Source organism: Xenopus laevis, chromosome 7L (genome assembly GCF_017654675.1).
Source record: "Xenopus laevis strain J_2021 chromosome 7L, Xenopus_laevis_v10.1, whole genome shotgun sequence".
Taxonomy (NCBI): domain Eukaryota; kingdom Metazoa; phylum Chordata; class Amphibia; order Anura; family Pipidae; genus Xenopus; species Xenopus laevis.
The window spans coordinates 114,677,612-114,694,677 of record NC_054383.1 but is presented as its reverse complement, the minus strand read 5'-3'; the positions used below and the strand labels follow the sequence as shown (position 1 = coordinate 114,694,677).

General features: G+C 40.2%; 1 protein-coding gene across 2 annotated transcripts in view; it reads left to right on the top strand.

The window, feature by feature from the left end:
* bcam.L (basal cell adhesion molecule (Lutheran blood group) L homeolog) overlaps nucleotides 1-11,272 on the top strand; it is a 42,131-nt gene extending 30,859 nt beyond the window's left edge. Inside the window, exons 12-16 of one of the 2 annotated variants that reach the window (XM_018224482.2) lie at nucleotides 692-824; nucleotides 1,802-1,837; nucleotides 1,982-2,117; nucleotides 9,134-9,242; nucleotides 9,332-11,272. In XM_018224482.2, coding sequence (XP_018079971.1) covers nucleotides 692-824; nucleotides 1,802-1,837; nucleotides 1,982-2,117; nucleotides 9,134-9,242; nucleotides 9,332-9,337 — 420 coding nt within the window. In that variant the 3' untranslated portion in view covers nucleotides 9,338-11,272. 2 annotated transcript variants of the gene reach the window in all.
* Nucleotides 11,273-17,066: the final 5,794 nt, after the last annotated feature.

The following is a 17,066-nucleotide window of genomic DNA, read 5'->3' as shown; positions in this document are numbered from 1 at the left end:
TGCATCATATAGTGTGAGATCTAGTGTGAGTTCAGCTTCATTGCCATCAGTTTTTTTTACAAATATTTTGAGTATGTTCTCTTTGCGTCATGACTCTGCACCTTATATTACATAACATATCAAATAGCTTCTCTTTTAATGTCATGTTCTCATGTTTTTGTTACTGAAATTTTTCATGAAAAGTCACAGTGATCAAACAGCTCAGTGTCTAGTAGGTCTGTAGGCCCAAAAGTGGACATACAAGTGCTACAAACAAGCAAAAAGAAACACATAGACCACTTTGTCCCCATGAAGATGCCCGAAAGTGAAATATTAGAAGCTGCAATGGGAATATTCAGTTATAGAAATAGGGTTTCATTTTTTAAAAAGGGGGATTATTGTGAATTATTCTTTCATTGAACTCAGCGTTCCCCCTCAGTCAGAGCTGTCTCCAAGCAGTCTCTTTGCCAAGAATACTGGACTCTCTTCTTTCTTTGTGTGGTAATAACTCATGAGTAACGAGGTCAATGATGCTTTGTTTGGCTTCTCAGGGAGTTTGACCAGTCTTTGGTCTTTGTGTTGAAGAATGAGATTGGCCATTGTTAGTGCTGTTAATCATAGTCCAGTGTGACCAGTGCTCACCACGTTGATTTACAAAGATCCCAATCAGGGTGTGTGCGTGTGGTCACTGCTCTTCTTTCTTCCTTCTTAGAGCACACAAACAGTAAATGGGCAACGCGTGATAAGCACAGTAACCATGAAAACTTCACCTAAGCTGATGAATGATATTTCCTGCACTGCAAGAAATGACCTTGGGTCTGCCGAGAAGAAATTCACTCTAAGCAGTAAGTTGGGCTGAGGGCTGGGCACCATGTGTGATATAAACTATGATCATCAGTAAGTTGTGCCGAAGAATATGCAGTATGGTTGTGATAGGACCTGTAAACATTTGGTAAGTCTCAGCAAGGGTTTTGTGGCATGTCAGTGTGACACAAACTCTAATCGTCTTGTGGGTTGAGCTAAGGGTCAAGTCTTGTGAGGTTTGAGTATGATATAAACTGTTAATATAAGAACCACAAATGTCTTATCCGCAACCTGATCTGTGAACTTGATATAAGACCCACAACTAGGGTTGCCACCTTTTTTGGAAAAAAATACCGGTCCATATATTTATCTTTTATCCCTATTAATAACATTGGGATCAACCATCAAGGTGGCAACCCTACCCACAACTGTCTTATCTGCAACCTGTATCTGCGAACTTCTGACCACCATTAAACAGGAAGTGCTGTTACTGCAATCTGGATGTGACATCAGTGGGTGGAGCAGGAAAAAATAAAGTAAAAAAAAATGTGTAAAGGAGTAAAAATTGCCATTGATAAGGCCCACAGACCCACCAACCCTATTCTATACCCGCATCCAAAAGTCCTACCCTTAACTTTTTTTGAGGGTAACCCGCAGGTACCCAACCTTATGCAGGACTCTACTCCAAACATCTGGCAAGTCAACCAAGGCTTGTGTGGTGTGTAATACAAACTTTAACCATCTTTAGATTAGGCTGAGGATAAATCCTGTGTGTGGTATAAATGTTATAGGAACTGTAAACATTTATTAAGGCTTGGCAAGGATTGTGTGCCATGTTAGTGTGATTGTACTATCTGTACATTATTCCAAGGGTCAAGGCCCAAATTGTGTTAGCATGATACAAAATCGAAACATCTGTTAGGTCTGGCCCAGGGCCCTGGCCCTTTGTGAAGGGGAATATAATGTTCAGGATATCTGAGACCTTAATTAACTATTTCCTTTTTTTTTTTTTACACAGTGAATTCCGTATCACCAAGTGCAAGACCTCCTCAAGGTAACTAGGGTTTTGTTGAAAGGGAAAATCAATGTTAAATCAGTGTCTTTATTAAATTAATATGTGCAGGTATCAACTAACAAGGGACAGATGTAGTGGGATCTATTATTACCACCCTTTAATAATGTTGGTATTTAATTACAGAACAGACTGGTGGCAGTAGTACAGCCGTCATCGCTGTGGTCGTTTGTGTCATTCTCCTCCTTCTGGTCGTGGCCCTCTTCTATTTCCTACAGAAGAAAGGAAAATTAACGTGTGGCTCATCGGAGAAGCAGTCATTGTAAGAAACTCCTTAGTTTGGTCTATAGGGAAGGGCAGCAATGTGGTTCATAGTGTATTTTGTAGTGGATGAGAAATGGGGTTGAAAGAGGCAATGAGAGTGTAGTGCATCACAAATTTGAACAAGACAGCACCTTGATGTACATTTTCCCAAAATGTGGGGATGTCCACGCAGGGGAGTATTAGTTGGGGGGGCCCAGTCTGAAGTCCAGCTGGGATGATATGTGGGGTGAATACTTTCATTGTCCAGGTTTTGATAACCATACCTGAATGGCAAATATACTGAGATTTGGGTTGAAAATGCATTAACTGGCCTTGGTATTCTTGTATATTATAACAAAATGACTGATACCTCAGGAGGGGGCCCGATCCCAAAAATAAAACTGAAATCTAGTGCTTTAAATTTCGCTATTCTGCTGATATCAAGAAAGATTGATAAGCCCTAGCAAATATCTGCTCTCACTTATATGTACAACTGTATATGCATTGTAAAATACTATTTTAGGGACATGTCATGAAGAAAAAACTCTGTTTATAAATAGAGTTAATTTCCCTTTATGGCCTTAAACCAGGGGTCCCCAACCTTTTTTACCTGTGAGCCACATTCAAATGTAAAAAGAGTTGGGGAGCAACACAAGCATGAAAAAGTCCCTTGGGGTGCCAAATAAGGGCTGTGATTGGCTATTTGGTAGCCCCTTTGCGGACTGGCAGCCTACAAGAGGCTTTACTTGGCACTATACTTCGTTTTTATGCAATTAAAACTTGCTTTCAAGCTCGGAATTCAAAAATAAGCACCTCCTTTGAGGACCCTGAGAGCAATATCCAAGTGGTTGGAGAGCAACATGTTGCTCGCGAGCTACTGGTTGGGGATCACTGCCCTAGACTGTAGGGTAGTACATACCCCCTTGGAGCGTGAGGCATTGAATGTGGGCCCATGTAGGATAAGATATAGTGAATGCTTTTTTTCAGCCCTAGATATTAAAGGACGACCATCAGAAAGGCCAACTGGGGTAAAACATTGCTGGCCTAAATGTGCCTGGGTCTAAAGCAGAGACACTAAAGCTGACCAATATAAGCTTCTTATTTAATGTAATAATACAGAAGAGCTATGAATTATTATTTGTGTCAGTTGTTTTGTGTGTGTTTGCTGGTAAGTTCCACAACATTTACACAGGTCCACTAGAATGGGAGCCAACTGTGTGTGTGTGTGTGTTTACTGCCCCCCCCCCCACCTTCGTTCATCTCACCCTCTTCATTCTTCATCTGACATTCCAGCTCTTGAAAACAGATATAATTAGAAAGTTATCTTAAATCATATCGGTACCAAAAGGGCATGTTGGTGGAAAATTCCCAGACTCCTAGAAGAATTTCTTTGTGTATTTTTTTTTTATTTACCCAAATGGGAAATGCAATAATATGGCCAATTAAAGAGGACAGAAACGATTTCTCCCATTTCATTCGTCCGTCGCATTCCCAGTGCCTCGTCCCTTACTTCCTCATTCCTCTCTGCTTCACTCTCTCCTCTCATGTTAGCGTTTCCTTCGTGTGTCTCTGTAGACCGTTATGTCCGCTTGGCTCGAGACAAAAATAACTTCTGGTATAAACAGATGTGAGCCCCCCTTTCCTCTCAGTTCTACCTTAAAGTAAAAGCTACATCCGAATATTTTTTGGAAAAGCTGCCCTTGTTCAGGGAAATTTGAGATTCCTTTTATTAATTCCAGTCTTTCTGGGGAAATTTGTATTTTTTGTTGCACTCCTGCACTTTTGTTGCTGTGATATATTTAAGACATATCATTTCTTCTGGCTGGTTTTGGGTTGGGCAGTCTAGAGCAGGGGTTGATTTTTAATATGCTGAGTCCCCCGACAGCTTTTGTGGTTTAACACACACACAGCCTACCCATGCCTGATTTTATAGGACATGATTTAGGGGTGTTATTCCAATATAATAAAAGGATAGCCTTAATACGCAATGTCCTTAAATTTCTCTACACTCTTCTCCATTAATGTCCTTCCTGTCTTGGGGTGGGACTTCATGTCTGAGATGGTTGCTCATCCTTGACTGGCAGCTCTGTTTTCCAGTCTGACAAGCAAGTTCATTAGAGAAAGTCCCAGCTCCCAGTGCACTGTACAACAGAAAACATACTCTACATGGAGAATTGTCAGATCAGATCAGTAAACAAACAGAAAAAAGAAACATAGGTGCCCAATATCTGGATATTTTATGTAAGCAATTTAATCCTGTCATGAGTTACTGTGTCACTACCTCTTTAAAGGAGAACTAACCCCCCAATAAGAAAAGCCCCATCCATTACAACCCATAGTCCCCGCTCCCTGCCTCCTCAGCGCATAGTACATTATTGCAAAAAGCTCCCTGCATATCATGCTCACTTATTCAGGCAGAGTAGTGCATGGGCGCCATCTTCAGTCTTCACTCCCTTTGGCAATTTACAGAGCGTTTTGGTGCATGTGCACTTGGTACGAATGCCGGACTGGCTCCTACTGCTCATGCGCCAAATAGCTCAGTGTTGGCGCTCCCTTAAAGAAGAAGACCAAAGATGCGGAAGATGGCACCCATGAGGTGTACTACTCTACATAAATAAGTGAGCATGATATTCATGGATGCTTTTTGCAATAATGTACTTTGCCTTGATGAAGCAGGGAGTCGGGACTATGGATGGGGCTTTTCTTATTGGGGGGTTTAGTTCTCCTTTAAAGGCAAAGCAGGGTGGCCTGTGCTGAGGAAGGGGCTTGCACTATAGGGAGTCTCTACAGAGGTGAATGCTGATATGTAAAGGATGTGAAATATATAGAAAATGAGCAGATGGCCTCTCCACTAAATTCCCTTTTGGAATGCGATAGTGTCCTGCCAGATCCACACATGCAAGTGTCATCTTTCTTTACTCTGAGCTGTAACATCTCAGTCAGCAAACAGTCAACTGCCTCTGCTCCATTATAATCTGTCCTCAGCCCTATCCCCATTAAACCAGACTGTAAGCTGTCTCTGTGAGTGGTGCTGTAGCCCTTATTGCAGGGTCTCAATAGCGCAGTCTCCTTATCCTCTGGGGAGCTTGTTCTAGGCAATTGCTTTAAAGGCGATACAGACAGGGATATTGTAGTTTAGGATTTGCTATCTGGAAACCCATTATCCGGATACTAATGGAAGGCCATCTCCCATAGACTCTATTTTAATGAAATAATTCAAGTTTTTAAAAAATACGATTTCCTTTTTTTCCCGCAATAATAAAACAGTAGCTTGTATTTGATCCCAATTAAGATATAAGTAATCCTTAGGCAAAACAATCCGATTGGATTAATGTTTAAATGATTTTTTAGTAGCCTTAAGGTATGGAGATCCAAATTAAGGAAAGATCCATTATCCGGAAAACCCCAGCTCCCGAGCATTCTGGATAACAGGTCCCATACCGGTATTGACTTTATGTTAGTATATTCACTGTACTCAAAACAGCCATTAAGTATGTCTTCAGTCTCGTGGAAGCATTTTTTACATGACATTTGTCTATTCAGCTAATGAATTTTCCATCCTAGTGCTTTCACTGATGTAGTCACAGCAGGAATTGGTCACAGTTGTGCTGACTGAGCTCGGCCTTTATTGTCAAGCTCTTTATGCGTATATATTGTAGTTAACATGGAACAGGATTCATAAAGTAGACTTATACCAAAGCCCTTGTTTTTTTTTTGCCTGAAAAGAAAGGGAATTTATGTAAAACAGATCCGCATCCGCTAACCATAGACTGGTATGATACTACAGCTGTCAGACACCCAAGGAGCTTCGTTACTAACTTCATTAATTAATCGGCGTTTGCATTTCACTTAATTTTTCACACACATCACCTGAATTTTTCACATCGACGTGTTAACTAATTGTACAGAAATTGTGTAAATTACATCATTTGGCGTCAAGTATAAAACACACCTGATTTAAACCAGTTTGTAGGTGTGAAATATTTTAATATTTAAATTGTGGATGTAGAAGGGGGATGTATACCATAGATTGGGGGATGTAAGGGGATAGAGGGGGGATGTACTGTATAAGTTCTATCCTTTTTCTATCAAGACCATTTCTAGGGTGTGTGAAGGCCATGGAGATGTTTGATTACTGGGGTAAATGTTCAGGTCCTTCAAAGATATAAAAGTTAATATTTTCAGACATTTCCCTAAATTGGTTATTGGCCATTAATGTTCTTAATTGCATTAAACATTTTTTCACAGAGTCAATTATACACCCCAACAAAGGTCATGCTCATTGATTTTATGTTCAAGGGTCTCTGCTCATAACGGAGGCTTTCGGCAGCAGACTTTATTCACATGACAAAATAACCACCTACTGGGAAAAGCTTTTATCCTTTATGAAAGAATCCTTGGGATTAACACATAAACAAGATTCCAAAGTCTACTGTTTGGTAGGATGGGGGTCGTTGAGTAAATACCAGCAGCTGGCCTATGTTCCCAATTTTTTTCAGTAGGTTGTGTGCACAACATTAGTTTTAGTGCCGCTGTGCACGTGCTGAATTATTCACAATAGTTTGTGGCAAGAATCATTGCACATTGGATTATGTAAAGATGGCTCCCAGTGCAGGTATTATGGAGTTTAAAGAAATGTTAGAATGTAGATTGTGATGAGACTTAAGGTGGCCATACACGGATAGATCCGCTCGTTTGGCGATGTCGCCAAACGAGCGGATCTCCCTCCGATATGCCCACCTTGAGGTGGGCAATATCGGGCTGATCCGATCGTGGGCCCTAGGGTCCAACGATCGGATCCTAGCGTTCGCCAAACGGGCGGTCGGATCGCGGGACCGCATCAACGAACAGATGCGGGCGCGATCCGACGGGATTTTTAATCCCATCCGATCGAGATCTGGCCGACTTTCGGCCAGATCTCGATCGGGGAAGCCCGTCGGGGGCCCCCATACACGGGCCAATAAGCTGCCGACACGGTCTGTCGGCAGCTTTTATCGGCCCGTGTATGGCCACCTTTAGGGGCAGATTTATCAAGGGTCGAATTGAATTCGAGGGAATTTTCGAAGTAAAAAAATTCGAAGTAATTTTTTGGATACTTCGACCATCGAATAGGATACTACGACTTTGAATTTACTTCGAATTCGATTAGAAGTAAAATAGTTTGAATATTCGATAATCGAAGTACTGTCTCTTTAAAAAAACTTCGACTTCAATACTTCGCCAAATTAAACCTGCCGAAGTGCTATGTTAGTCTATGGGGACCATCTACAGCATTTTTCTAAGTCTTCACACATCGAAGTAAAATCGTTCGATTGTACGCTAAAATCGTTAGATTCGAACAATTTAATCGTTCAATCGTACGATTTTACTTCGATCATTCGATGGCCAAATTCGGTGAAAAATACTTCGATATTCGAATTCGACTTTAATTCTGTGGTCGAATTTCGAAGTATTTTACACTTCGAAATTCGGCCCTTGATAAATCTGCCCCATAGTTGTAACCTACACTGTATGTGATTCCTTGATAAATATAATTGATTAGGTTAGTAGAGAGTGTGCCTCTTTTTATCTCTATTTTCCTACCCTTTCCACAGATAGAGACAGTGGGGGACATTTATCAACACTGGACAAATTTGCCAATGGGCAGTAACCCATGGCAACCAATCACATTGCTGCATTCATTGTTCTACTTGAAGCTGGCTTTAAAAAGCTAATCATTGATTGGTTGCTATAGGTAACTGGCCATGGGCAAATATGCCCAGTGTTAATAAATGAGCCCCAGTTTAATTGATCCCGTTTAAAAAATTGCTTGTATGCCTGGAAGTTTTTTTTCTGCCAGGCCAGCAGATACTGAAATGACAGGATCCTTCTTATATCTCCTTCTAAAAGCCATCGGCTTGTATAAATAGAAGGGGTGCACTGAATCCAGGATTCTGATATTTTCAGCAGGATTCAGATTCAGCCAAATCCTCGTGCCTGGCCGAACCGCATACAAATTTGCAAATGCAAATTAGGGGCGGGAAGAGAAATCATGTAACTTTTTGTCACAAAAATAAAAATGTTTTTTACACTTTTCCCCTTCCCATTCCTAATTTGAATATGCAAATTCGGATTCATTTCGGTATTCAGCCGAATCCTTCATTCGGTGGATTCGGTGCATCCCTAATAACTAGATCATTGATTTTTGGCCATCTGGGTGTGTACACCATTTGGACAGTAACAACAAGCCTTATAAACATATCTGGGCTTTAAGCTCTCTTTTTTTTTTTTTTAAAGTTCTTTGCATGGTCACTGCAAAATGGGGTTTTCCCGGATAACAGATCTTTCCATAATTTGGATCTTCATACCTTAAGTCTACAAGAAAATAATTTAAACATTAAATAAACCCAATAGGCTGGTTTTGCTTTCATACTGTATTTGGCCATCCTGGTGGCCCTGTCTTATGTAGCCTCTTCTTGTAGGCAGTTTGCTACATCAGCATTAGCTTTGGTTGCTTGGAAGTGGTGGTTATGTCCTACCATGATATTGTAAGGTTTCCCAGGGAATGACTTTGTTAACATTTAGCCATCTACTGTCACATACAGGAGCACAGCAAAGTACTTATATATTTTAAGTATAAAATGCTAAATAGAAGGTACACCCTCTTTATAAGCTTAATTCAAGTCACTACTGTTCTCAGTAAAGTGTAGTGGCATGTGTTCTTTTGCACTACTACTGCATTCTTCTGCTCATCTAAGTGAGTGTCAGCTGCTATACTTACTGATCCGCTGTAACTGCTTCTCGACCACAGATGAGATAACTGTTAACAATTCATAGACTCCAATATCCTCTAGTGGCCAGGCTGTCATGAAAAAAAAATGGTAGAATGCTTCATTAGCATTTTCAGTCAATTACATCTAAGCTGGGAGTGTGCTTAATTCAACATGAAAACCTATATGAAATATTTATTGTTTTGAAAATATATAATTAATGGAATGTGGAAGAAAAACAAAGGGCTATCCATTAAACAATGCTGCTTATCTCTCCCACCGCCAGAGCCCAGGATCCAGCTTCAGGTGAGCTAGCCGTTGAGTTAAAGTCCGAGAAAGGTAACGAGCAACGAGGACTTCTTGGATCTCGCGGTGGAGGTGGTCAGCCATCAGAGGTAAGCGCTCAACTGTATTTGCTGGGTATTGGTTTCTATTCCAAGAAAAAGATTAAAAAGAACTCATATTTGTTTCTCCTTTCCTTAAGTGTTAACAACGATGAGCGCCAAGCTCTACTATGGAAGGACATTTGGATGGACAGCGCCATCTTTGCCTGCCTTGGAGCTCACTTGCTGCCTCCATGTCTTCAGCCTGTGGATTTCTGCTTTCTCTGCTCCCTGCACTTGTCTCAGAATGTTACAAAAGAAAAAACAATGCAAGGACTCAGTTCTATGAGATACTCCTGAAAGCCCTATGGACCGCTTGCGTGATGCTAAAGGAGAGAGCCCCCACCCAACCTCAGGATATCTGGCTTTTATTATGACTCTTTCTGGGGCTCTCTTAATAAGGTCTGTAGAGGGGATAACATTCTGCCCCCCACATTGCCTTAATGTCTATCGGCCATCACTGGCATTACTACAGACCTCTCTGCCAATTTGCTTCATTTTTATCCATTATTTTTATCCCCTTTTTGTTGCTTTTAGTTTATGTTATTTCTGTTTTTATTTTCCAGACTCTGTGTGAAAGATCTCCATAAGCCCAATTGGGTGATGCTGCCTTCCCAGCATGCCTTGGGGGGAGTAGCACTGTGCGAACTTTATTGAATTACACTGGTCTTGGCCTGCCCCTGTTTGGGCTTATCTGTATATAATGTATTTACCTGTTGTCAGTACACTGGTTAGATCCTCAGTTTGTCTCTATGTTTGTTGTCATTATGATCCCCAAAAACGTACCCGAAATTATTGTTCTGTCTCTCAGCCTATTCTTCTTAATCACGGCAAACTTATATCGTTTATTATTCGATTTATATCAGTTTATATACTGTATGGCCAAAAGTATGTGCATAACTCTTCTAATTATTGGAACTTTCAGCAGGATAATAGCCCCATACACAAAGCAAGATCCATATAGAATTGTTTTGGAAGAACAAGAGCCCTGACCTCCACCCAACTGAACACCTGCCAATGTGAGCCATTAAATCATAACCTTTTAGTGAATGGAAACAAGTCTCACCAACAATGCTCCAAAATCTAGTTGAAAATCTTCCCAGAAGGGCAATATGTAAAGATTTTTATAAGCAAAGAGAGGATCAAGTTCATATACCCTTGGTTTTAGGATCAGATATTGTACAGGGGGGTGCCCAAGTACTTTTGGCCATATAGTGTATTGGTTTTTAATGGCGGCCCCTAAAGAAACCTGCTTATGATTGGACTTATGATAAAATCTTACTGCAGGGTTGAATGTACCTGCACAATGGTTGTTTTATTATGAGCCCTTCAAGGAAAGTCTGGGGAGCTTACTATTCCGTATTTGGGACAATTTATAAATTGGTGTTAAAGTGTATTGGTTAAGAAAAAAGCTGAAATAATGGTCTGTCTCAAACAACTGTTTGGGGAAGACAAATGATCCCCTGTAGCTACATTTACAGAAGTGAGCAAACTACCCTACAGCTAAGCAGCTTGCTCATTGCCTGGCTCTGTCAAATCCATTAGCTGAATGAGAGAATGCACATTGTGCTCAAGTTTTGTATTCCAGGCAGTTGAGGGGGCAACGTGAGACAGGGAGTAAGTGAATGCTATGGTGGGAGCACAGTGAACTAAGACGCTTAACATCTTGTGCCCCCAAAATCACATTTAGGCAATTGCTACCTGTTCTGATTGAATATTTGAAATATTTATTCTGGAGCAGTGCAATCTCCAGGAATGAATTAGCCTATAAAAAAGAGATGTGGGCACCCTTCTATTGACTTCAGGTGATGGAACATCAACGACATGCCACTGAATAGGGAGATGCCACTGTAGGGGTGACGCATGTGCCGGTATATTTACAGTCAGTATGGCATATATATATAGGACCTTGTTTTAAAAAAGAAGAAATGTTACTTAACTGCTTTTGACAGTGAAACGTGTTGGGTTAAGATAATGGTCTCAAAGGAGAATCATTTTGCAAAGTCACGGAGCAATAAACTTTGTGTTCTTTTTTTTATAAAGTGTAGAGTTTCCTGTTTTCTGATGTTGTAAAGGATTTCCAGTTGAAAATATATTAGCACATGATAGATAGACAATATGAATGTAAAAACTACAGATTAATGGGAGTTTGGATGACCATGGAGATCACCCCATCAGAACACTCGGTGCCATTAAACGTTTTTGGTATTTGCCATTGTAATCACTGGGAAGCAACCAGGTATAACGCCCTCTGTTTTTACCCAGGCACGTAAGGAAAAGCTAAATAACCTATAAGCTTTACATTGATGACAGACAACTGAGTACAGAGTCAGAGGATTGAGAACATAGATTTAATATAAATACAACCTATTACTTACATTATAAGAGGGCCCCAGTATTTAGCCTTGAGCCCTGTATGTGCAGATAACACAGATGTCTGCAAAGCTCAAGAACTAGATGTTTGCTCAAAAGAGAGGACTTTGGACAGACTGGAGGTGATGAAGTGGCAGATGGTGTGATAAAGATAAAGGTTGCTTATCCCAGATGCAGTACCCAGTGGGATACACTGATCCAAATAAAAGGTTGATATATATCTGGGAATAAAAGTAAATAACATTCTTGTTTTTAGCACCCAGACAGCTACTGACAATGAAGATTATTGCCAAGACTACGCCATATGTATTTATGTGAGGGGGAAAAGGTTTCAATAAACTTTGACAGATACATTGACCTTCAACCAAATTAATTATGCATAACTCTATAATAAATGTTGGAGTTTTTCTACCATAGAAAAAAGCGCATTTAGGTTGTTTTGGTCATTACAATTAAACTTCTATTTGTGGTCAGTCTTCCTAAAAAGTGGTTTTAGTAATCAGCCTATTGGATGCTAGGGAAAAAAATTACTCATACGCATTGGCCAACCTGGAAGTAACCAGACGAATACTTCTTCTTTACTAGTCCAGTACAGATATGGGACCTGTTATCCGGAATGCTCGAGGCCAGTGGCGTAACTAGTTGTTAATGGGCCCCATAGCAAATTCAATTTAGGGCCCCAAAATATTTATAAGTTGGCCTATTTTACCAAGATATATTCAAATTGCTAATTAATTAGGGTCTCACTGGGCCCCCTACACTCCTGGGCCCCCCTGCAACCGCAGGGTCTGCTTCCTCTATAGTTACGCCCCTGCTCGAGGCCTCTGGTTTTCCAGATAATGGATCATTGTGTAGTTTGGAGCTTTATACCTTAAATCTACTAGAAAATCAACATTAAATAAACCCAATAGGCTGGTTTTGCTTCCAATAAGGATTTATTATATTTTAGTTTGGATCAAGTACAGGCTACTGTTTTATTATTACAAAGAAAAAGGAAGTCATTTTTTAAAATCTGGATTAATTGGATAAAATAGAGTCTATGGGAGAGGGTCATTCCGTAATAACGGATAACTGGATAACGGGTTTCTGGATAACAGATCCCATACCTGTATAGGGATTTCTAAAGCTAGTGCAGTATCCTGCTTCTCCTTGTTCTGTGATCTGCTTTTGCACTGGAACCAGCAGCCCCCCAAACTTACGTGTATATGAGAAGTATAATATAGAATCAGTCAATAAATTCCTCCTGGAGTTTGGTTCAATTAACCTGGACAATTGTGGTCACAGTGGCTAAAAATATTTTACTTAATTGATACATCATTTATATTAGTGCAGCATAGAGACTACAGCTCCTGCATAAAAAGTCCATAGTGCCTATACGGTAGGTTCTATTGTTTCTGTTGGCTTTTTGATCTACAGCAGGTCTGGACTGGGATTAAAAATAGGCCCTGCCATTCCAAGTACACAGAGGCCCAAACAGCCTCCACCAGCCCACATAATAGTCACCTACTACAAATTGTAGTATATCATTATTATTATTAGCACTGTACAAAATAAGGGTGTATACATTGAACATGTAGATTACACACAAAAATGTCCAATATATTTTATAATCTAAAAATATGCAAATGAAAAGTGATGCCATAATTCAAAGTATTATGCGTTGGCCACTACTTCTTCACATGATGATGTGTGATGGAGGCCCAGACTTTAGCAACTGGTTATGGTTATGGTAAACCCCTGGAGGATGAGAATATTTATAAAATGAAGATTTTGTTTACAAGACAGCAATTTGAGCATCTCATCTTGGATTAGTGCATATGACTATAATTATTACACACTATTCCTTTGCTCTGGCATCACACCCTTAAATAGCTGTCACATGCAGCTGACCTAAGGTGGGCACACTACAAGCAGAGGTGCTCCTTTAAAGTCAAATAACAGTCCTTGGAAAATGTTTGACTTGGTGCCACTTCCAGTCATGCAAAAAGAAAGATGGAGCACAGTTGGGATCCTTTGGTGAAAAAGATATTGACATACATTTAGTAACAATGGTTACATATTATTTTTACTATATCTTCCTATTAGGTATGATCAGCACATAACCAACAAAAACGTTCTTCCACGATAGCACACAGGTCAGAACCTTAGTCTAGGTGAGGTGCTAGTTTGCTACCTTGGATGAATGTCATAATTTAGGGCTACTATCTGTGGGAATATGCACAGCAGCCATATTTTCTAGGCCAGGGTTCCCCAACCTTTTGAACCCATGAGCAAAATTCAGAAGAAAAGGAGTTGGGGAGCAACACTAGCATGAAAAATGTTCTTGGGGTGCCAAATAAGTGCTGTGATTGGTCATTTGGTAGCACCTATGTGGATTGTTAACCTACATTGAGACTCTGTTTGGCAATGTACCTGGTTTTTATACAACCACAACTTGCCTCCAAGCCTGGAATTCAAAATAATCATGTGTTGAGGCCACTGGGAGCAACATCCAAGGGGTTAGAGAGCAACATGTTGCTCATGAGCTACTGGTTGGGGATCACTGATCTAGGCAAACAAAATAAATACATATTCTTCTGGGACAGTCACTGCATCCTAATATAAGTATCTACTAGCTTCATTTATTTTGGCTTGGAAGTTGTATATACAGAAGTGGAAAATATCTTTGATTAAGTAAGCATGGCTTTTCTGAAGAACAAGTAATAAGAAATTACAGCAACATTTGAAGGGTTCAGATGTGATCCAGACTGATCCTGCTTCCACCCTGGAGCCCATAGCAGAGCAAAAGTAACTGTAGATTGATATTTCCCTCTTTCATGGACCCTGGAGTGATATGGCCTACAGGATTGGCTTAGAGCATCTGCTCTGTCCATTTTGATCTTAAATTTGTATCCTTTGTAGTTTTCTTATAATGGTATTTACAGGTGCAACTGGTTCATTAAAAGCATTTTATTGGGTGTGGCCTTGTGTGCTAAATAGGTCATTAAACTCAACGCAATCACTACATTTGTTACTATGAACTATAGAGGACAGCGACGATGGATTTACTGAAGAAAAAACAAGCCATTACCCCTGCAACCAATTTATTATTTGCTATGTTACAGTTATGTATGAAATATTCAGAAGTAGATAATTAATATTCCTAGTGCTAGGTGTTTGTAAAAAACTAATGTACAGAGGAGACAAGTTAATGGCCAGTATTTCTCCCTTTATTTTTTCATTTAAACAAGAATTAAGAGCATTTAACGTGCGGTTAGGCATTACATTTCCTGCACTTGGATACAAGTAATTCATTGTGAATATGCTGATTCAGTGCACCAAACAGCCTCATAATGTATATTATATTGAGTGGCGCCATACTAGGTCCCATAGAGTAACTGTATACCAGTGAGGGGAATCTTGGCCTACCCGTCTCGAGTCATGTTGCCTACAGATTCTGAAGGTGTCCCAGTCTTTTCCTTCTCTCCAGAGCTAACGCTGTTGCCCCAAAAATCTAGCTTCGTACTAAACAATCATAGGAATTTCAAAGCCAAGATATGACAAACACATTAACATACACCAGCATTTAAGAGCCTAAATACCTGTTTGAATACCAGTCTGCAGGCTATTTTTAAAGTTTCTATCTCAGGCAGTGTGTGGCTAAGTATTCCAGAAAGTGAGTGCTACGGAGCTAAATGTGTGTGTCTGAAGAGATAGGGAGATTCTGGGAATTCTTGAAGGTTGTTTGTCTTCTAATCAGTATATGGGAAGGAATGCAGGAACCCAGTAGATACCCAGAGAGACAGCAAGCGTACAAACATTTTATATCTGCGTGTTTGGGTAAAAGGAAAAGTCCTGAAAGTATGACAATGAAAGGTCACAAAGATCAAATATGGACATAATATACGAACTTGTGTGGTTCGGCTAATGTTACTTGTTGTTTATGGTTATAATAATATACAGTAAGACACAGGCAGCCCCAAACATAATGAAAATAATGCAATATTAATTCCCATTGATTCATATACTGTATTCCTTTTATGCTAAGCATAAAACAGATGGAGGATATATCATAGGTAAATGAAAGTATAATGGTCTATTTGATCTTTTTAATGAAAAGGGAGGGTGCAGGTCCAGTGTTTGAGATATAAGGTGGTATAAGATGTGATGGCTGGTAGTCTAATGGATGACATGCACTTTACAGAACACACGTAGCTCTGAATATGACTTATGCGACCCACACTTCTGTAAGTAACCTGTTGCCACTGATTTGACTTATTGATTCTACTACTGCTGCACCATATTGGCCAATTTATTTAAATGATAACCTTTTTGAGGCTGTCCAAACACTGTTCCAGTGAGTTTTGTAATGTTATGAACATGAGCATAGAGCAGGGGTCCCTAACCTTTTGAACCCGTGAGCAACATTCAGAAGTAAAAGGAGATTGGGAGCAACACTAGCATAAAAAATGTTCTGAGGTGCCATATAAGTGCTATGATTGGCCATTTGGTAGCTCCTATGTGGTTTGCCAACCTACATTGAGGCTCTGTGTGGCAGTACACCTGTTTTTTATACAACCAAAACTTGTCTCCAAGCCTGGAATTCAAAAATAAGCGCCTGCTTTGAGGCCACTGAGAGCAACATCCAAGGGGTTGGGGAGCATGTTGCTTACGAGCTACTGGTTGGGGATCACTGGCATAGAGGAATGCAATAACACAAGCAGCTCTCAGACTATATATATATATATATATATATATATATATATATATATATATATATGCCTGGACCTCCATTTGCTTATCTTCCCTTTCCTTTCCACCTCCTCTCCAATATCCTCCCCTCTCATACCTGCCGAGTTAAAAACATCGAACTAGAGCAGTGTTCCCCAACCAGTAGCTTACGAGCAACATGTTGCTCACCAACCCCTTGGATGCTGCTCCCAGTGGCCTCAAAGTAGGTGCTTATTTTTGAATTCAAGGCTTGGAGACAAGTTTTAGTTGTATAAACACCAGTTGTACTGCCAAACAGAGTCTCCTGTAGGCTGCCAGTCCACATAGGGGCTACCAATAGCCAAATACAGCCCGTATTTGGCAGCACCCAGGAAAATTTTTCATGCTTGTGTTGCTCCCCAACTCTCTGTACATCTCAATGTTGCTCACAGGTGAAAAAGGTTGGGGTCCCCTGAACTAGAGAGACCCCCCCACACTGGTAGTCAACAACACCTAGCCCCAAAAACAACATGGGCCTCAGTTTAAAGAATTGCAGCCTACTTTTCCCATTAAGTTCAGTTACAGTGGCAAAAGCATAATTCCCACAGTTCTGCCTCCCATGGTAGATGATTTCAGTGAAAAATGCTGAAAACGATGACTCATAACAATGTTCCTTCTTAAATTACTTAAGTTCTTGTTGTTCTACAACATTGTTTATTTTATCCTCAAAAATATTTTGCAACCGCAAAATTCTGATTGGTGTCTTCCTGAGCA